This window comes from Bicyclus anynana, chromosome 18 (assembly GCF_947172395.1).
Source record: "Bicyclus anynana chromosome 18, ilBicAnyn1.1, whole genome shotgun sequence".
In the NCBI taxonomy this organism is placed as follows: Eukaryota; Metazoa; Arthropoda; class Insecta; order Lepidoptera; family Nymphalidae; genus Bicyclus; species Bicyclus anynana.
This window is the reverse complement of record NC_069100.1, coordinates 11,075,061-11,097,149: the sequence shown is the minus strand read 5'-3', so window position 1 is coordinate 11,097,149 and position 22,089 is coordinate 11,075,061. Positions and strand designations below refer to the sequence as shown.

Below are 22,089 nucleotides of genomic sequence, written 5' to 3'. Positions count from 1 at the left end.
ATTCACAGAGCATGCGATGTTGTAGCTTGGCAAATTCGTTGATGACACTACCATGATATGCGGCCGACGGGGGAAGACTGCGCGGGTGTGAAATCGTGCGTGCGGGGAGTTGAAGAGCATCAGTCGTGGGTTTTTCATTCATCGCTACACGCCCCTCGGCCAGCGCAAACCAACAGTGTTACGAACGAACTTGTCAAGCTATACAATGCACTGCCATGCATGCAGTGGCAGTGCATGCAGTGCCACTGATAATGGCAGTGGCACTGCATGCACTGCCACTGCCATTATCATCATCATAATCATTATTAACAATCCATATTCGGCTCACAGAGCACGAGTCTCTTCTCAGAATGAGAGGGATTAGGTCTTAGTCCACCACGCTGGCCCAATGCGGAATGGCAGACTTCACACACGCAGAGAATTAAGAAAATTCTCAAGTATGCGATTGCAGGTTTCCTCAACATTTCCTTCACCGTTTGAGACACGTGATATTTAATTTCTTAAAATAGACATAACAGAATAGTCGGAGGTGCATGCCCCGGATTGGATTCGAACCTATGCCCCCCGAAACGAAGGCACAGGTTATATTACGTCTCTGTTAGGTACATAGTAAAAGTAATTAGTAGTAATGTAAATAAGCTGTTATCATTATAATAATCGTAATGCGCGGACGCAGTGCTGTGCAGTTCTCACTCAGCCTTGTCCCACATCGTAGCTAATGCTTATGTTTAAACTTCAACGTTGTTAGGCACATTCTTATTACATGGCGGTTTAAAATACTAACAGATACCCACGACTTTGCACTCGAAACCCAGGACCAAGTAACTAAGAGATATTCCTTTATGGCTGGTGGGAGGCCCTACCGACAAAGACGTACCGCCAAGCGATTTAACGTTCCGGTACTGTGTTGTGTAGAAACTAAAAGGGGTGTGGATTTTTATCCTCCTCCTACTCGTAACAAGTTAGATCATTTCCATCTTAGATTGCATTATCACTTACCATCAGGTGAGATTGTAGTCAAGGACCAACTTGTAAACAATAAAAAAAACAAAAAATATATATTTGTTAGGAATCCATTACTTTTGATTTATCTAAATAAATTATTAACATTATAACACTTAATAAATTTGGTAAATTATACACTATTATAAAGAAGAAGCTTAAAATTGAAGCTATGTTAGTTTCAAATGCGTCTTTGTAGCTCAAAATCCCTATACACCCATATAAAAATTCAACCCTTTGTTTAGTTCTTTAGCCCCACAGAATGTGAATACGTAACGCACGGTAACTGTAATTCAAATTTTAATTTTCTTCCTTGAAGGAACAAAGATATAAACAATGTACTTAGTCATATTTAAAACATCCCCCTCCTTCTATCAATAAATTAACATGAACGGAAATAATTCCCCTAGCGAGATCTGTTACAAATAGTACTACTCTCATTTATTAAAGTAGGTAAAACAACGCTAACTATGGGCCTTATTAGAAGGCTCAAAATCGCTCAGCGGGCGATGGAGCGAGCTATGAGTTTCTCTGCGTGATCGAATCAGAAATGAGGAGATCCGTAGACGAACCAAAGTCACTGACATAGCTCAGCGAGTCGCGAAGCTGAAGTGGCAATGGGCAATCCACAAGCGGATCGCAGGAAACCGCTGGATGCTGGCGGCTCGAGACCGTTAAGCTTGGAGGTCCATGGAAGAGGCCTATGTCCAGCAGTGGATGTCCATCGGCTGATAATGATGATGATGAGGTAAAACATCGAAACTGACACCTGTGACCTACCTACAAAATACAATTAGTAATTACTTTCTTTGTTGTAGCATAGTAAGTATTTATAGTACCAACAATCAATCAAACATCTCGACTTTCGTCCTCGACAATAGATTTTGATAAAGGACGAATTCCTTCGTCAAACCGTATAAGAAGCCCTAAACTAAACTATTGAACCGAACTGCCGAAAGTTTTTATGAGACAAGACTCTTTATAGTAAACCCACAAACCGAAGAATGTACATCAACGTTAGGGCTGTCAACGGCAAAAATTATTTTATTGCACAATAAACTATAGTATGCGAAATACTTCGCGTCCGCTGTGAACCCGAGGCTGCGCAGTGCTCAAAAACATGCGGGGTTATAATAGCACTGCTTCGCAATGTTGCAGTGTTAGAGCAGACCTTAAGTTTGACACATGCTACAATATGGTGTTAAGGCTACCTACCTGCCGACAACCTCCCTTTGAATTTGGACAACAGTACGTAATAGTTTGGGCGGTAGAAATATGAATGGCACTTCCTTTGACGAGCTCTAGGTACTCTCCTTCTAATCTTTACATGTGAAATATGTATTTTAAATATGAAGATAACTTAAGTACTCTTGTATCTCCAGAAATTGTTCATGTCTAAGTTATTTAAAAATACTCAGTGAGCGTAAAGCTTGTACTATACAGTCAGAGTAACATTAATATAATATCCATACTAATATAATTGCGAAAGTAATAATTGTATTAACACTTTGTTGTGTTTTTATGACAATCTGATAAACCAATTATGATGAATTTTCTGAAATGAGTACTAGTAGTTTGCATTTCATCAATCTTAAAGAAAAAGGTTGAAATTTAATGAACTGAAGTAAAATTAATTTATTTCAATTACGTCAATTACGTTTAGTTTACAAGCACTTTCGAAACATCATGTTATTAGATAATGGTGATAATGATTAGTCGAAAACTTAAAAATTAAGCTACGACTACACCTTATTACTACGCGTAAACTAATATTTAGCTGCTGGCAATATCTTGTGGAAAATAAATCAAACAGTTGACAACCCTATTGAACATCATCGTTGACCATAAACCAAATGTACACACACGATTTTCACCGTTATATCTATAGTCATTGAGCACATAATGCTTTAAAACCTCGTCGCCATATCAAAATGTTTTGTCACACTGTTCTTCGGAACTGGCCAAATTAGTTTTTGCTCTTAAACGCATAACTTGGAAGGAGATGCTCCTTATATAGCTCTTGGGCTTAAGTGTCCGTGTTCCAGGTTCCCGTTTTCTTACGTCATGCTGACGTGCCTTGGCAACATCAGCAGAATAAATATCGAAGTTAGACGTAAAAAAGATGCTCATAGCAATGAGTTTGACATGTATGTTTAAGCTTCGTATCTCTCAAACTAATTTACCAACTCAAAAGCGACATCAAAATAAAGAATCTATACTAATATTATAAAGCTGATTGTTTGTTTGAATGCCTTAATCTCAGGAACTACTTGTCTGATTTGAAAAATTCTTTTAGTGTTAGATAGCCCATTTATCGAGGAAGGTTATAGGCTATATTTTATCCCCCTATTCCTACGGGAACGGAAACCACGCGGCGTCTACTAGTACTTCTTAGATCAAACCTCAATTGCTCAAAGATTTAGTCCAGTTCGAACCCCGGTTTTAGGTCTGTTGTCGTATATACTCCTAACACAATCTTTAAGAGTACTTGGAGTACAAAAAATATAATAGATTCAATACTAAAAACACGCTTTTAGCACGCACTATTTTTTGTATTCCTGACAGCAAACCCTTTCATTTGATTTCCATATTATGGGGGTGGATTTCAAACAGCCAGTCCGCCATATTGGATTTGTAATGACATTTCTTACCTAGTCATGTATTGTCATCAGAACTCAGAGCGTGTGCAAAATTTCATCCTAATCGAATACCGGGAAGTGGGTCAAATTAAGATTCCAAGATTTTCTTACATACATAGTTACAAGTAAAGCTAATTTAAGCGTGTTAAAAATACAATTATTTAGAAAGTATAAAGGGCTAACAGAGACATTAATTTTTAGAAGGAGAGATTATTAACCTAGAAGTCTAATTATTAAAGTGGGCTTATACATCTGAACCTCACAGTTATAGTAAATGGAAAAAATCTTTTTTATTTAATTTCTAACATTAATAATGTAGCGCCTCTGTGCAGAGGTCGCTACATTATTGCGGACAACCAAATGTGGACAAAGCTGTCAAGATATTAAATTTATTTGTGTCGTTTCTCACAGGTAAGCCTTAGTACGAGTGTGAAATTAAATCGCGAAAATCGTTGTCGAGTCTCGAACCGCTCTTCAGAAAACGTCAGAGTATTTTCTTAGTTACCTTTATTTAAAGCTTAAATGCATCATAGTGCTACAAACTTATCTTTGTGGCTTTGTAATAATTAATGTAGCGATTTTCAGCATAGCTAACATGCTGGGTTTTTTGTTTTTGTATTAAGTACTCTACCAATACCGTACTTGTCAATCAGGCTAGTTGATTCTATATCCTCTGAAAGAGTCCTCCGACTGGAAAAATAACTCACGTGAGCTGTTTGCTTGTTTCATCATTATTATAGTAAAGGGTAGGTACATAAGATATTTGAAAACATTATTAACAAACAAATCACTCAGCAAATACAGATTTACATGTCTGAATGCCAGCACGGGTTCCGATCTGGTCGATCTACACTAACAAACCATATAAATTTCGTCGACTATTCTTTGGCCGAAATGGATGGTGGTAAGCAAGTCGACGTGGCTTATTTTGATTTCAAAAAAGCATTTGATCGCGTGGAAATAGATGTACTGATGGAAAAGTTATCGCACATGGGGTTCACACCTAAGCTTTTAGATTTCTTTCAAAATTATTTAACCAACAGACGTCAATATGTACAAATAGCAGGTTACAGGTCAGAATACTACTCAACGCGATCCGGAGTCAGTCAAGGTAGCACGTTAGGTCCTACGTTATTTTTAATTATGATTAATGATTTGCCTTATGTTCTAAAAAGTGCCAAATGTTTGATGTTTGCTGACGATTTAAAATTGTTACTGGGTATCAAAAAATACGAAGACTGCATTTTGCTACAGGAGGATATTAATAACGTAGTTCGATGGTCACATATGAATTGTCTGGAATTTAATGTATCAAAATGTAAAGTCATAACGTTGACGTATAAAAATAACAGTGTTGTCTTTGACTATAAGATATCTGGTGATACTCTGGAGAGGGTATCGCAAATCAGAGATTTAGGTCTGACGGTCGACGCCAAGCTAACTTTTAACGATCATATTAACACAATATGCAAAGAGGCGCATAAGCTTTTAGGATTTGTATTGCGGCAGAGTAAGCGTTTCACTAATCCGTTAATACTTTATACATTGTACAATGCATATGTCCGCAGTAAGATGGAGTACAACTCACCTGTCTGGAGTCCGTTATGTGCTACTCATACACTTACCGTTGAGAAAGTCCAAAAAAAATTCGCGCGTTGTTTGTATAAAAAAATTTACGGTTATTACCCATATTTGTACCCTTCCTTGTTTGTGTCTGGTATGGTGGGGCTAGACACTCTGGAGTTAAGGTGAAAGAGAGCTATTCTCATCCATTACTTCCTGCTAATACACAATAAAGTGGATAACTCGGACGCACTGTCGCGATGTGCCTTGTCGGTTCGAGAACCAGGCAAGTTGCTTCGGTCGTGTCGTAAGCGACCTTTTTTCGCTACCAAGTCGTTCCGTACGCAATATGCTCGAAATGCCCCAACTAATCAGGTACTGTTGATGCTCAATTCGTTGATTGCTCAGCGCCAAGATCTAGATATTTTTGATATAAAACTTCATGTATTTATTGATATTGTAAACAGCTGTGAATTTTAATTTTAATTTTATAGAAATATGCAATTTATGTGTTTGTATTGTATAGTGTATTGTAATTTGTTTATCTGTTATATTGGTATATTGTAAGTCTGTACTTTGTATGCGTTTTGGCTTAGCTGTGAGCATACTAAGGATATATAATAAATAAATAAATAAATAAATAAATAAGTAATGCTAACCGGCGACCAAAGAACGAAGAGAAAGAGACAAAAATCTAACCAATGGCGGCGTAGTCGTCCCAGTCCTTTCTCTTTCGGGCCAACGCAATGAAAGAGATAGCGATATTTCCAGTAGCTCCGTAATTGGTTGACTTTTGTTCATTTTTTTTCACGAGACGTACATAAATTGGTTGCATGCTAGACCTTCTGGACAACTAAAAGGCTTAAACGATGACATCACTGTATCATTATTCTTCATATGAAAGTAAACAATTTTTATTATAATATCTTTACGAGATAATTCGTTAGGTCGCATATTAGGGCCTAAGGATTAAGTTACGGTATTTCGATAATCGACAATCGTTTACGTTTAAGATATTTGCTGTTTCGTACTAAGAACTGACTAAGAAAGCTGGACCACGAGTCCATGATTCACATTGACCAAATGAGTCATACAAATTATACATTTATACACTTAGACATTTTTTATGATGTATTCGTTCTTGTATCCGTTTTTGTGGCCGTTAAAGTGTATCTACCTGTGATTTTTTTTACCGACTGCAAATAGTATGAAGCGGATTTTAAGTTGATATTTAAAACTCCACGCCAAAGCTTTATCTGCTGGCTTATTCACTGATTTGGTCTTACCAACATCTATAGGTATTGAAGAGTTTGTTTGTTTGATTTAACGCGCTAATCTCAGAAAGTACTGGTCCGATTTGAAAAATTCTTTCAGTGTAAGATAGCCTATTTAACGAGGAAGGCTATAAGCTATATTTTATCCCCTTATTCCTACGGAAACAAGAACCACACGGGTTAAACCGCCCGTCAGCTAGTATTAAAGTAAACCTAAAATCAACTGATAAATGCCATCTACCTACTGTATGATATCCACTAAGGGTAGTCGGTGGGCTCCGAATGACATCCGTTACGTAAAATCTCAATCTCGTATATTTCAACTAATATAACGTTAAAGTTAGTGAATTAGCCTGAGCTAGCTATTCTGACTAACACAAAGTCTACTTGTATAGATAATAAGATACGAGAATAAGATACCTATTTCGAAACACTGACCAAGGCGCGTTTGGAACCCTCGTAACTTTAGTTTTAAGTTTTCGACTATTATTACCACCATTAGATTAAATTAAATGCGACCAAACGACGTATTTAGTGAAGAGAGATAGATGTCAACCAATAGCTGTGTAACCTGAAGTATCGCTATCTCTTTCATTACGATGGAACAAAAGAGATGGGGCTGAGACTACTCCGCCGCTATTAGTCGAAAGTCTATTTCTCTTTACGATATAATATGTCTTTGGTCGCATGCTAGGCGTACTGTAGGCCTAACATACGGACTACGACATATCTCGAAATGAAGGAAAGACTTGTCGACCACGAGCGATAGAGTCGAAAATATAGCTACCCCGTTGCGTGGGGAAGAAAGAGCTGGGACTGGGACAACTCCGCCGCTATTGGTCAACTTGTCGTTCTCTTCACGAGATAATGTCGTTGATGTTGTCTCCTACTGGATATGAACCCTGGACCTTATCTACCATAGAGAGCCAGTTAAATAAATAGTACTTATATAGCACCGCGCAAATGGCAGTGACACAATGCGAGCCAGATCTAGTATTCAACTTGTGACCTAGATTGCAGCCGGCCGTTTCACTTCTTAGGAAAGTCGGTTTTTAGAGTGATTTACGCTGAATAAAATATTATTTAACTCGACTGTGAATAATCTATGGTTATAAAAAGATTAACTAGACTAGACTAGTTTAGCCTAGTAGTATGTCGTTTTGGTAGGCTTCTAAGCCCGTCTACGTGTAAGCTCTAATTCGGACTATTTTAGCATTTTAGTTGAGTAGCATACTCAACTACTTGCTAACACCCAAAAATCGTTCGTACTCGACTAAATTACTAAAGTAGTCCGAACTACGCATGTCTGAGTCTGGCCCCGTAGTGTGTTAATAAATATGACTAACTAGTAGATGCCGCGCGGTTTCATCCGCGTGGTTCTCGTTCTTGTAGAGGAATACGAGGATAATATAGCATATACCCTTCCTTGATAAGTGGGCTATCTAACACTGAAACAATTTTTCAAATCGCACCAGTAGTTCCTAAGATTAGCGCGTTCAAGCAAGCAAACAAACAAACGACTTATCACTTCAGCTTTATAAAATTAGTATAGATAAGAATAAAAAAATATATATGGCGTAGCGAGTAATACCTCACAGAGCACATTAATTTGTAATGAACACATCTAATAATGTTCTGCCTAAAACCCGTCTGAGCCATAGATGTCAATAATTGCAGCAGTTCCATGACTCTAAATAATGAAGAAGACTGATCTATTGTATTGTACCTGCATGTTATGAAGCTGATTCGATCTCTTTATTAGTTTTGGTAGGCTTCTAAGCCCGTCAACGTCTAATTCTAAGGCCTAGTTCGGACTACTTTAGCATTTAATTAATTATTAATATTATTATTATATTTCTTCTGCAAAAAAGAGTATTTTTGAACTTATAAATTTATAATAGAATGAATTTTACGTTTAATAAATCCGTGGGCAAGAAAGAATATTTGCAAACACTACTTCGCTACAATTCAGTTATTTTAGACCGTCCTATGATTGATATGTACCATCAGAAACCCCTATTTACATTTATCAATCAAATTTACACCTTAATGTTATAACAATAAAATCTAATATTTACCATAGAGCGTCAACAAAACAAAACGTCGACTGGGGTTCATAATCTGTGGGATTATAAAAAAAAATACCCTCATTGTCTCTGGAAAGCGTGCGATCAGCTGTCCCCCACGCACGTGCGGCGTGTGAAAGAGATGGATGGCTCCAAAATCCCTTTTGCCAACGCCAACGGTTTGAAATTGGAAACTGTAATTTTTATTAGCTTCACGGGTGCCCTTTATAAATGGCTTTGAGTGCTTATGGGACAGACATTTTGAATCCTAAACTTGCTATTTTATTCCCTATGATCCTGTTTTGGGGTATTTGACAAGCAAGCTAGTACTTGCCTGCGATTTCATCTGACTCCCGGGAGACAGTATAGAGATAGAAGCTCTTTATGTTCTAAATTGTTAATTCAACGTAGATGCTCATCTCATGACTAATTTCTTTTCGGAGTAAGTATATGGAACACTAAATGGCTTAGCAGTACGTCTCTGTCTGTTAGAGTTATGAGTAGACATGACTTTAGCTTACTAACAGAAAATTATATCTAAGTCAGTAGAAATTACCTATTTGAACGAAATTACAAATAATTAGTTTACGAAGATTTTGAATTTATCCGCCAAGCAGCAGAAATAGTCGACTAATAACGACGGAGTTGTCCCGTCTGTATCGTCCCGCAATGAATAAGATTGCGACATTTCCGGTTACTCTTATTGATTGAAATTTGTCTATTTCTCTTCACGAGATATGTATTTTTCGTCGCATGTTAGGCCTACAGTAAAATTTTATGCACATGACGCTTGACATCTATAATGCCTCAGAGGAGTTTTGGGAACATTTTTGAATGTGTTCCTTATAAATGTGTTGTCGGACTATGTCTTTCCACTACAGTTCAGCTACGCCATATATATTTTATTATTCTTATATAAGTATATTAATTTTATTTGTTTGCTTTTTTACCCGACTGCAAGAAGGGTTAAGTTTTTTATTCTAATAATGCAATATGGGTATCAAATTCATGAGCTTTTTGTGAGGATTTTAAAATGGTATATCATCGCCATGTTTAAAAAAAAACTACAATTAGAAAAACGTTATTTATTAGTTGTCTATACAAAATACGCGAGGCGGATGACTATAGGCGCGAGCAGGTTTGTGAAGTGAAGTTATAAAATAGACTAAATAAATATATTGATTATAAAAATCGGATAAGTGCGAGTCGGATTCGCCCACCGAGCGTTCCGTAGAATTTTTTTAAATATTTGCTTAACCTCGGCTGAACGTATAAATTATCGTACTTTTGTAATAAACGTAATAAATAAATCCGAAATTAACCATCTATCGTAACTAAAAAGTGTGAAATAAATAAATTAATTAAATAAATAAAAAAACCCTACTGCATAAAAAAACTGAAAAGAAAAAAAACAAGCTCAGTCCAGAAGTGTAGAAAGCAATTAGAAAACAGTCGGGACCTTAGATATTGGATAGAATGATTTTCTTCTACATTATTTAATAGGTTGTTTATTTTTTTGCTTGGACGCGCTAATCTCAGGAACTACTGGAACTTATTTGAAAAAATCAAGCTATGTCGACACAACTGCCGGAGAGTAGTCAAAATGCTAAAGAGGCCAGAGACAATGTAGAGTTGTGGTCAAAATGGCGGCGTTCGTTTCGACACCGTGCATCTGATTGATCAGTATTGTGCGTCCCCTCACGGGGGTAGCTTATTTGCACACTAACGTTTAGGACCCTTCGTTAAAATGGCATTGACTGCGATTTCGGAACCGGTTAACGATGGATGTATACTTACTATAGACCACCCGATTCAACACTGACAATCTACGAATATTAATTACTAGCGGACGACTAAATCTCCGTTTTTCACAAATCAGACGGGAACCATGGGTTTTTCCAAGATGAAAGTGTGATGTTGCTCAATAACCTCCTCTATCCAGTGAAACCATTAAATAAAGTTGGTTTAGCCGTTCCAGAGATAAGTCCAGACAAACAGACAGGCAGACTAACGGACAAAACATTTAGATCGTGTAGATAAATAGAAGCACTTGAGGAAATAATTCAATATATATTTGACATTTTAATGATTTTCTATAAAAAACGGTTCGTCACGAAATAATTCAGGTAGGTATGTAAAAAAAATAAAAATTCTATAATAATATCTATAATTACACACTTAATTATTTGTTTTGCATCAATATCCCTCTGTCTGTCTATATGCCACTGTTGCCAAAGGCCTCCTCCAACTTTTTAACAACAATTCTATACATAATAAATAAAATTAAAGTGTCTGTCTACGATTTCAAAATAAATGCTTTTTTATCATGAGCTTATAGTAATTTACACAAAAGGTACTAAAATACAGACAAGCTTTTTGAAATTTTTTGTTGGTCTGTTTGTCCGGCCTCGAATAAGAATTAGTAAACAAGTTTAAATAAATCAAGAAAACCAAAAATACTAAAAAAAGTCGCGCGTTTCGCCTAGTCACATAAAGGCGAAAGTTTGTTTGTATGTGTGTGTGCGTGTGTGTAAGTATAAGATTTAGCTGAAATTTGGAATGGACATAGATTTGACTCTGGATTAACACATAGGCTACTTGTTATCCCGGAAAAAATCATGGTTCCCGTGGGATTTGTGATAAACAGAATTTGACGCGAACGGAGTCGCGGGCGTCCGCTATTTATCGATAAGCGCAGGGCGTATTACACACATGTAAACATTACATCAAACGTGGCAAGACGTCGCGTCGGTGCTCTCGCTCGCACGCGCTCACCTGGCGCCTGCTAGAGTGGGACAGGTGACGGGAATCAATACGTGATGGCGGGTGGTTTTATTTGCGGGACATCTCGGGGTGATTCGAAACCGGATCAGGGTTATATTGTATTACATTTTATTTGCTTTACTCTTATTTATTTATTGTATTTTATTTATTCATCTATTTTACTTAAAACCGTTTATCTTGACTTGACTTATTAATGATCATCAACGCACAGCCAATAGTAAGTTATATTAATTGACTAGCTGACGCCGCGCGGTTTCACCCGCGTGGTTCCCGTTCCCGTAGGAATATGGGGATAATATATAGCCTATAGCCTTCCTTGATAAATGGGCTATTTAACACTGAAAGAATTTTTCAAATCGGACCAGTAGTTCCTAGATTAGCGCGTTCAATCAAACAAATAAACAAACAAACTCTTCAGCTTTATAATATTAGTATAGATTATGAAACACGGCTAAAACGATCCAAACACACACACGAGATATTTAACGTTAAAAAGAAAAATACCTACGTGGAAAAATGATTTTTAATTTTCAAGGTATACAAACAAATCAAACCCTATATTTTGCGTTTACGAAAGACGAACTAATAATCTTCCAAAATCAACGAAGCACATTCATTTTTAACTGAATTTGTTATTTGAATGCATATTTTTAGAGCAGCTTTTAGCTTTAGCCTTAAGATCAATCCCCTCACCCCCTCTAAGGCCTCAAACAGAAACAAACATTATACTTAATTATTAAAAATTAAAAAATTATAATCCAAAATCATTACATAAACTATTTTCAACTACAATTTTTTTTCATCGTAATTAAAGTATATTAATTATTTTTGAACATATTTTAAGGGTCTATTGACGTAAATACTTTAAAAGTATAATAAATTTAAATTTATAATAACTAATTTATAGTATACTATATACTATATTTTCATTTTATGAGTGAACTACCCTATTCCAAGCATACGAAGTCGCGGGCGTCTGCTACTATATAACTTAGGCATAAGCTTGTTATAAGAAGAATATATATAATCTTGACATCTGTAGTATGAAGATAAGTACATCAGAATGGCAGCATTAATGTGTAATCACGTAGTTGAAATCATTGAGGGGCACATTTGTAATAATTTGCCCCTTCCCCTAGAGCCGTGCCCCAAGTTTCCGGTGCTGGGGTGGGAAACGATCAGTGTTTTGTCACCCAATATTAACGGTCATATAATATTATGAATTGTATATAACTACTATTTACATTACTATATTCATATACTATGAATTGTGATAGCATGACTGCTTTCGATTCACAGGGCGTAAGTTCGAATCTGGTCCGAGGCATGCACTTCCAACATTTCAGTTGTGTGCATTTTAAGAAATTAAATATCACGCGTCTCAAACGGTGAAGGAAAAGCACCGTGAGGAAACCTGCATGCCTGAGAAAAAAATTGCAAATATTCTTTTAAAAAAAAATATTATCTTACTTTATAATATACCTTAGTTTCTACTTCATGTTAACGAGAAAACAGAATGGTTATGCAAAAATAACAAGACAAATTTTGAAAAAAAAGTAGTTGGTCTAATTCAAAAATAGTTTAAGAAAAAACATCCTTTTATACCAACTTCAAGTCAAGTAAAAAAACAAAAACCTAGTTTATTTGTTTTAGGTTTTTAGATTCGATGGATTTTTATGCTTTGTTTAATTTCATACAATAATGTTTTGTTTCCCCTTGTTGCAGGTAGTGCAAGCTAGTGGGCGAAATATGCGCGAAGTGACAATGTGTAGTGCAAGTGAAGTGCAGTGAAGTGACACGCAGTGAAGTGAAGTGACCAGCATGGCAGCATCCGACACTAGGAGTACGGGTTCTGAATGATAGCTGCCACTGAAGGTGAGGGGGTTTTCTGTTATTATTGACGAACTAAGTATGTAGATTGACGGCCTCCGTGGCGCAGTGGCATGCGCGGTGGATTTACAAGACGGAGGTCCTGGGTTCGATCCCGGCTGGGCCGATTGAGGTTTTCTTAATTGGTCCAGGTATTGCTGGTGGAAGACTTCGGCCGAGGCGAGTTACCACCCTACCGACAAAGACGTATCGCCAAGCGATTTAGCGTTACGGTACGATGTCATTAGAAACCGAAAGGAGTGTTCCGTTCCGACGTTCGATTTCATCCTACTCCTAACAAGTTAACCCGCTTCCATCTTAGATTGCATCATCACTTACCATCAAGTGAGATTGTAGTCAAGAGCTAACTTGTAGTGAATAAAAAAAAATGGCCCACCTGATAATAAGTGCGGAAAACCATAGCTTATCAGTGGCGTGCTCAAGGATTTCAACTTAGATAAGCACTATGCTTACTAATTATAGAAAATGGAAAATACTACTCCAAAACAGGGCCTGTAGCCAAGTAGCACGTCGATTCTCTTACTACAAACGCTAATGTTTCGAAAACTAGAAAAATGTATGGGAATGACAGATCCGATCGACAACTTGATCACGTGGCCTGTCGATAGCAAATGTCATTCCTATACATATTTGAATTTTCGAAAATAAAAAGACAAGTAGGTAAGTATATTGAAAATTTTAAGGTGGCCGTCAACTAGAAACCCTTTTATTTTCCCGTTCATCTGACTGTCCGCGTTTTAGCTCGGAAACTATTAGTACTAGAATCTTGTAATTTAGTATGAGTATGTAAGAAAGATACGTCGATAAAGTTACGTAATAAAATTTTGAAAAATATTTTTTTTTTGGCTATTTCCCCTACTTGTAAAGTGGGGATAATATTTTCTTATTCGTATAGTCCACAGTGTGGGATGTCATTGAATCTTGAAATAATAATGTAAGTGTGAAAATAGCATTTATCGATTTATAGTCTGGCAAATTCGTTCATAACACTCCTATGATATGCAGGTGACAGGTTGAAAGACTGCGTAGGTTTGAAATCGTGCGTGCGGGGAAGTGACGTGCATCAGTCGTGGGTTCTTAATTCATCGCTACACGGCCCCCGGCCCGCGCGCATCATCGGGAGTGTTACGAACGAAGTTGCCAAGCTATAGAGATCGTTTTTTTTAATAATATTTAAATTGCTAATTTTTGTTGGAGTCGAGTGTCTCGCCCCTCTACCAGCTAAACAGTTGTTTTGAGGTGATAAATGCACAGAAGTATAATGAAATATCTTACCATCAGGTGAGATTGTAGTCAAGGGCTGACTTGTAAAAAAATAAAAAAAAAATTAGTTAAATGAGAAAGTGGTCTACGAGAAAAAAAGTTTGGGAACCTCTGTATAGTATGTCGTACTATTTACGGGACAGCCTGTATACAGGGTGATTCGGTCTTCAGTGCGGATATTTTTTTTCGTGGTTCTGTATCATTAATAGAATATAAATCTACAAACAGTTCGATACATTTTATGTAATTTTTTTTTTAATTTATGTCTCTAAAATAACAAAATAATGTACATATTATTACTAAACAAGATATATTCAGCTTAAAAGTGATCTGGTGACGTCCTTTAGGTATCAAACGAAAATAAAATAAACGCACAATAGGGTGACCCTAAAATTCTGTTCAAAAGTAAATAACTTTAGCTAACGATAATTTTGTTATTTTTGAGTTAAAAAAAAAAAGAAAAAATACGTGATCATTAAATTTTGTTTATGTACAAAATATAAAAATATCCGCACTAAAAAAATTTTCTTCCTGTATAACAATTTCGTTTTTTTTTTGTATACTATTTTTATTTTTTATACATAGAACAGAACGAATTGTGACCACTCCGCTGTAAATGGTGAACGGTTGTGTAAGATTATTGCGTTTTGCGGGAAAGGCTGCCATCCGTGTAATTACGTTAATTGACTGAAAAACTGCGTGCGCTAATATCTAAGACAATCGAAAGTTGAATATTTTTGGAATTTACTTTGATTTAAATATTTTTTTGTATTATAATAATAGGGAACATATTGAGGAAACCTGCATATAGGGATGATGACAGTTTTTTAAACTGTATATAAATTAAGAGTATACTATAATTTTGTAGGAGGAACAGGGTATCTGCGATCATTACTTTCGGAGCTACAGGGATTTAAAGAGTCAGATTTGCGGCGCTGCCGCGGATCCCTGAAATGGCTCGAAATAATGACGTCATAGGCAATGTAATGATCGTTAGATTTGTATGCGCGTTCAAACAAAATCTTTGTTATTTGTGCGTTTATGCTCATAGTTCGTATATTAAAAAATGTCACATTTAATGTAAGGAAGCTAAAACTGTATGAATTTTCATCTAATTACGATAAAATATTTTTAATAGTTTTTGAAATTTTATAATCTCATTTATTTTGCTAATATCCAGACAATCTTTGCTTTTTATGTATAAATTAGTTAACATTGACCCTATTTACCCGAATGTATCATAAAAATCAATATATTCAAACCTAGTCATCATCCCCATTCTCTGCGTGTGTGAAGTCTGCCAATCAGCATTGGGCCAACGTGGTGGACTATTGGCCTAATCCCTCTCATTCTGACAGGAGATTCGAGCTCAGCAGTGAGCGAAATATGGGTTAATAACGATATTCAGAAGAACCATTGAAAGTCAAAAAATCGAATTAATTGATATTGGCAGTTTTGTATGGGAACGTTTTAATAGATGGTAGATACAATATTCAGCTAGGACAGCCAATTTTTGTAGAGCGTGAGAACATAGACTGTTAGTCTAGTGCTTACTTTGATCAAAATCTCTGCACGCCACTGTTAAACACAGAAGCTGCTAGAATACAAAAACTAACTCGCTGCGTTTCGATATTGTACAGTGGCATCACATGGAAAATTCCTTGTTCGATACAGGTTCGTAGTGTCTTCAGGGAAGTTAGTGCTTTTTGCATCTATGAAGTGCATGCCACCGAGTGGTATAACCACTTAACAGAATGTCGCGTAGCTTGTATACGCAATAATCGTTCACAAACGGAAAGCATGTCGTCGATATAAAAAAGGTAATAATTTAAACGCAAATAGTCGTTTCCACCAGTTACAGCAACGGTGACCGGCGCGGGGTCATCGACCTCACATTGTCTACGGCCGGCTCAGAGAAATCGAGCTAATACGCGGCCACCGTGAGAACTGGCGTGGATTTACCTAAACGATAGCACGAAAAACTTGGCTAGGGCCATAGAAATACTGTCAAACTATGGCTTCGCTCCGAATAGGCTACTCGCCTGCTGTATAAAACTAAGAAGATTTTTTGCATACAGGCAGTTTAGATGCCTAGAAACTCTAATCATATTTTTATTTGTGAAAATGATTATTTTCATTCGTAATTGTAATATTTTTATAAAACAAAATTGTATTTTTATCACCGCAAACGCCAATCATAAACTGTGAAGTCATTCGCTACAAGGCATCGGTTTGTGATTGGCGCTTGCGGTGACGTGATAAATCACATCCCTGCAAACGCCAAACACGCTATATTCTCTATGAATGACGTCACTTGCTAATGTGTTGTGTTTTTTACTGGTTATTATTGACGGGACAAAATAAAATATAGCTTATAATACTTCCATAATTCAGTTTAAACACTGTTTAAAAAAGAGACAAGTAGCCTATTATAGAGACTCGACCCGACCGATTGTCCACCCGACTCAATGTCGAGTGTGGAAAAACTACTCAGTGTGAGACTGAGACATCCATTCCTTTTATGCAATAGCACACTTCATACGTTGTTAAATTTAAGAAGCAATGTAGTTGGAACATTATAATTTGACTGTAATCCCTCGCTGTATTACAATAATATTACAGGGGTTTCTTAGGAAGTTTTGGAGCTTATATTCAGTAGCGTGCACTTTCATGATGCAAAAATAAATCGTTTATTTACTCGTAACACAATGGATTTACACTAGGCATGATGGCTAGGTTTAAATATATTGATTATTATGAAACATTCGGGTAAATAAAGTCAATGTTAACTAATTTATACATAAAAAGCTTTAAAAAGATTAACTGGATATTTGCAAAATAAATAAGATTATAAAATTTCTAAATCTATTAAAAATCTTTTATCGTAATTAGATGAAAATTCATACAGTTTTAGCTTCCTAACATATGAACTAATATGAACTAATTCAATATATGAACTATACATCACATAACATAAATGCACAAATAACAAAGATATTAGTAATTTTGTTTGAACGCACATACAAATCTAACGATCATTATGAATCTACGACGTCATTAAATCGTACCATTTTGTATGGAGCGTTTGTCAGGGATCCGCGGCAGCGTCGCAAATCTGACCCTTTAAATCCCTGTAGCTCCGAAAGTTATGATCGCAGATTCCTTGGTACTTTTACAAAATTGCTTTACTATTAGCATACTCCTAATTTATACACAATTAAAAAAACTGTATAAAAGCTTGTTTTAAAATTATTTCTTAATTTTATTACAACAAAATTTTCGAACAGCTACGTCAGCATAATTAAAAAAATATATTTGGCAGAGACGATAACAATTTGACTTACCTACTTTTTACTGGCAATATTCCATACACATAATCCGCCAAAGTGGCAACCGTTTTGTATAACTCATCATTCCTGACGCTCCGTATGATGCTAATCCTTCATACTTGCTTTGTTACAAACGACTAGTAGACTCCGCGTCACGAAAGAAGTCCCTCGGCTAAAACCTGAACTAAAATTGATAACGCCTTACACAACAGACAATAAGACCGTTATTCATCATCATCATTATCAACCCATACTCGTCTCACTGTCGAGCACGAGTGTCCTCTCAGGAGGAGAGGAGGAGTTTAGGCCGTAGTCTACCGCGCTGGCCCAACGCGGATTCGCAGATCATGACACACCTAGAGAATTAAGAAAATTGTCAGGTATGCAGGTTAAAATGTAAATAACGAAATTGCCAGGACACACTAAAAACTAATTTTTAAACAAAAAAATTGAACCGGCTTCAAAATCGCTTTTTAGTTTATTTTTTTGATTTGAAGTGGGTTCATTTTTTTCGTTAAAAAGATTTTATTTTTATTTTTTTATCCTGCGGGAACTATGGATTTTTTCTGGATGAAATCGCTTTAGTATCCGCGGCGCAGGAGAAACAAACAAACACTTACACAGAAACTTTATAGTATTAGTGTGTCAAATTTGATATAAGTAAACAATATTAATTTCGTGTAGTACATGGAATACGGGGCCAAATATATCTATATCAATTAATAAAACTTAGGATTTCTTACAAAACGTAATTTAAAAATCATGTATTAACTTCATAAACACTGTCGTCCAGTGTATGACGTCACAATGTACCTACTAAACGTCAAACTAATTATTAACTAACATTTTTGTCAAACGCTCCCATTTGGTAAAGGATTAGCTAACATGACAATTATCATGAAACAGTTGAAACACGCATCATGTTGCGACAGCGTTTTGGCTCGTACTCGAAAATATTTAAAATTAAAATTTTTATGTACTTAATCACGTCTCAAAAACATATATTTTTTTACAATCTATTAGAACGATGAGATCATTTAAAAACATGACAACTATAATTTTTAACTATATTTTCGCTGGTACTTAATCAAGTTATGTGGTGTTTCAGGCGTGGTATGGACAAGGAGAACGGAGAGGGCGACGCGTCCTCCAAGCAGCCGCCCGACGGACTGCTCGACCCAGCTGGACTCTTCGGAGGTGAGTAACAAACAAGCTGTCTTTCAACTTTGTTCACGTTATCAACCCCATACTCGGCTCACTGCTGAGCTCAAGTCTCGTCTCAGAATGAGAGGGGTTAGGCGAATAGTCTACCACGCTTCCCTGGCGCAGTGCTATACGCGGTGGATTTACAAAACGGAGGCCCTGAGTTCGATCCCCGGCTGGGCAGATTTAGATTTTCTTAATTAGTCCAGGTCTGGCTGGTGGGAAGCTTCGGCCGTAGCTAGTTTAGCCGATTTAGCGTTCCGATACGATGCCGTGTAGAAACCGAAAAGGGGTGTGGATTTTCATACTCCTCCTAACAAGTTAGCCCGCTTTCATCCTATACTACATCATCACTTACCATCAGGTGAGATTGTAGTCAAGGGCTAACTTGTAAAGAATAATATATAAAAAAAACGCTGGCCAAATGAGGATTGGCAGACTTCACACACGCAGAGAATTAAAAAAAATCTCTGGTATGCAGGTTTCCTCACGATGTTTTCCTTCACCGTTAGAGACACGTGATATTTAATTTGTTAAAATGCACACAACTGAAAAGTTGGAGGTGCATGCCCCGGACCGGATTCCAACCCACACCCTCCGGTATCGGAGGCAGCGGTCATATCCACTGGGCTATCACGCATCACTATATTGTTCACGTTAATACGTTAAAATTGCTTCCACAATGGTGGCAATTCATAAAAGCAGGCCAAGTGCGCGTCGGACTCGCGCACCGAAGGTTCCGTATAAACCTGGGCGGATATTCTGTAACGATGTTTGGTACGACTCGCAACTAAAAATGTATGTGCGCTTTTTGAAATTTTTCCATTATCTATGCTAAGACGTTGCTTCTCACCTATTTGTTCTACTTTAATAATGAAAGCATTACTTTATGGAAAAAAGTTTGCTAGGTACAACTTTTTATGACATTTTTGATCCATCTTTGATTTGTCCCTAACGGGGACAGGCAAAGGTCGTTGACCATACAGTCTGTATTTTACGCCATTTTTGAAGACGTACCGCCAAGCGATTTAGCGTTCCGGTACGATGTCGTGTAGAAACCGAAAGGGCTGTAGATTTCCATCCTCCTCCTAACAAGTTAGCCCGCTTGCATCTTAGATTGCATCATCACTTACCATCAGGTGAGATTGTAGTCAAGGGCTAACTTGTAAAGAATAAAAAAAGAAAAGAAATCATGAAATTGGAATATACCTAAAGTATGGACAAGTTAAAATTTTTTAAAACAAATTGAAAACCCTCGACGTCATGAGGTTGCCTTAATAACGAATTATATGTCAGAAATTCTTTCCATCTTAATCATAACTTATAATGGAGTTGCAATATGTGAGATAGACCAAGGAAAATTATTATTATAGGTATCAAATACATTCATTTGATATCCCAATCGATATATTCGCTTACTATCGTTTATTCATCTCCACTTCTAACACCATAACTATTAAACAGCTGAATAAATTTTCATCAAACATAGCCTAAAACACTCTCGAATAAGAAATCTTTCAAACAAAAACAATTAAATGAGAATCGGTTCACCCGTTCGAAAGCTACAAGAACAGACAAATAGACACACTCGTCAAACTAATCACAAAAAATTAAAAAATTACATTCCGAGACATTTTTTTTATATTCTGTTTATTTTTAATATCCAACAAATACATATAAGCACATACCATATCAGAGGTGTAAAACACAAGTAGGTACTCGTACCCATGAATAACCTAATTATTTTTATTCTCGTTACAATTAGCGCTTGACCTCCTTATGGAAGGTGAGAGTGGCGCCAGCGCGGGCATCTTTTATGGCTTGTAAAAACTCTTTGAAACGAAGACCTCTCTATAACGACTCTTAAACCACTAAGCCAGTGTTTTCTCATGAATATAATCGTATAGTTATAGAAATATCGACCTTAACACAAAGCAATAAGGACTAAGTGTTTGCGATATGGATTACACCATGAATCTTGACTTGAGGTTATTACCCTCGCGGCTATCGCATCGCGAACAAATTAACATTTGCATTTTACGTGAGTCTTATTACATAACTGTATGGGTGATTTTTGTTTAAATTGGACTCATCGGAAATGTTTGTGTAATAAGTTATGAAATATTAGGGAATCTAATTTTATATGAAGCCGCGACTTAGCTTTGCTATTACGCTTGTGGGTTATGTTATGACTTATGTGCAAAGAAGTACTAAGTGATTTGTATTGTACATATTACATTTATATAGGAATATAACATGTATATATGTATATAATGTTATATTAATAAAAGATTCCGACGAATTGAGAACCTCCTCCTTTTTTGTAGTCGGTTAAAAATGGCGATTTGTTTTTATTCGATTTTTTTCCATTAATATTCGGAAAAGACAGTGTCAGGACTTGGAGAGAATCGATATATAATGGCTACAGCGGCAGGCACAATAGTGAGGTACCTTTTATTCAGACATAGCTAGCCACCCACCATCCAATAAGCCCACACGCCTGCAGCGCTACCGGCTTGACATTCGATAAAACTGATCGTGTGTTGGTCGCGATATATTTTAAATAAGACCAATCGGGAATATTGGTATAATAGATTTTTCTCAATTAGTATTTGGAAAAAACAGTGTTAGGACATAGGAGAGAATCGATATGTAATTGCTAGAGCGGTAGGCATAATAGTGACGTACCTAACTACCTAAGCTTCAGGCATTGTTAGCCACCCACCATCCGATAAGCCCACATGCCTGCAGCGCTACAAGCTTGACACCCAATCAAACTGATCGTGTGTTGGTCGCGATCTGCATGATGTCATGTCATCGTGTCATGATAGTGGGTGGCTAGCATTAGTGATAATTTCTTGAGAGAAACCTCAATTACTTTTATCTCGGACCTTGAACCTGCAGAGAATTTAACACTATTAAATAAAAGGTGTTGTATTTTTTTTGCCTGACCCAGGATTCGATCCCAGGACTGCATTTGTGACCGAGAAACCGGTTTAGTACGAGCATCGTAACCCAGATATAGCTACGCCCCGGTTTCATTTTGGTTTGGGTCAATATCTAGGTCAAGTTTATT

General features: G+C 36.6%; 1 protein-coding gene across 10 annotated transcripts in view; it reads left to right on the top strand.

The window, feature by feature from the left end:
* LOC112051684 (bromodomain adjacent to zinc finger domain protein 2B) overlaps nt 1–22,089 on the top strand; it is a 111,600-nt gene that overhangs the window by 26,602 nt on the left and 62,909 nt on the right. For all 10 annotated transcript variants that reach the window (XM_052886990.1, XM_052886993.1, XM_052886991.1 and 7 more), the window contains exons 2-3: nt 13,054–13,203; nt 18,919–19,007. In XM_052886990.1, the coding sequence (XP_052742950.1) occupies nt 18,926–19,007 (82 nt within the window). In that variant the 5' untranslated portion in view covers nt 13,054–13,203; nt 18,919–18,925. The remainder of the gene's footprint in view (nt 1–13,053; nt 13,204–18,918; nt 19,008–22,089) is intronic.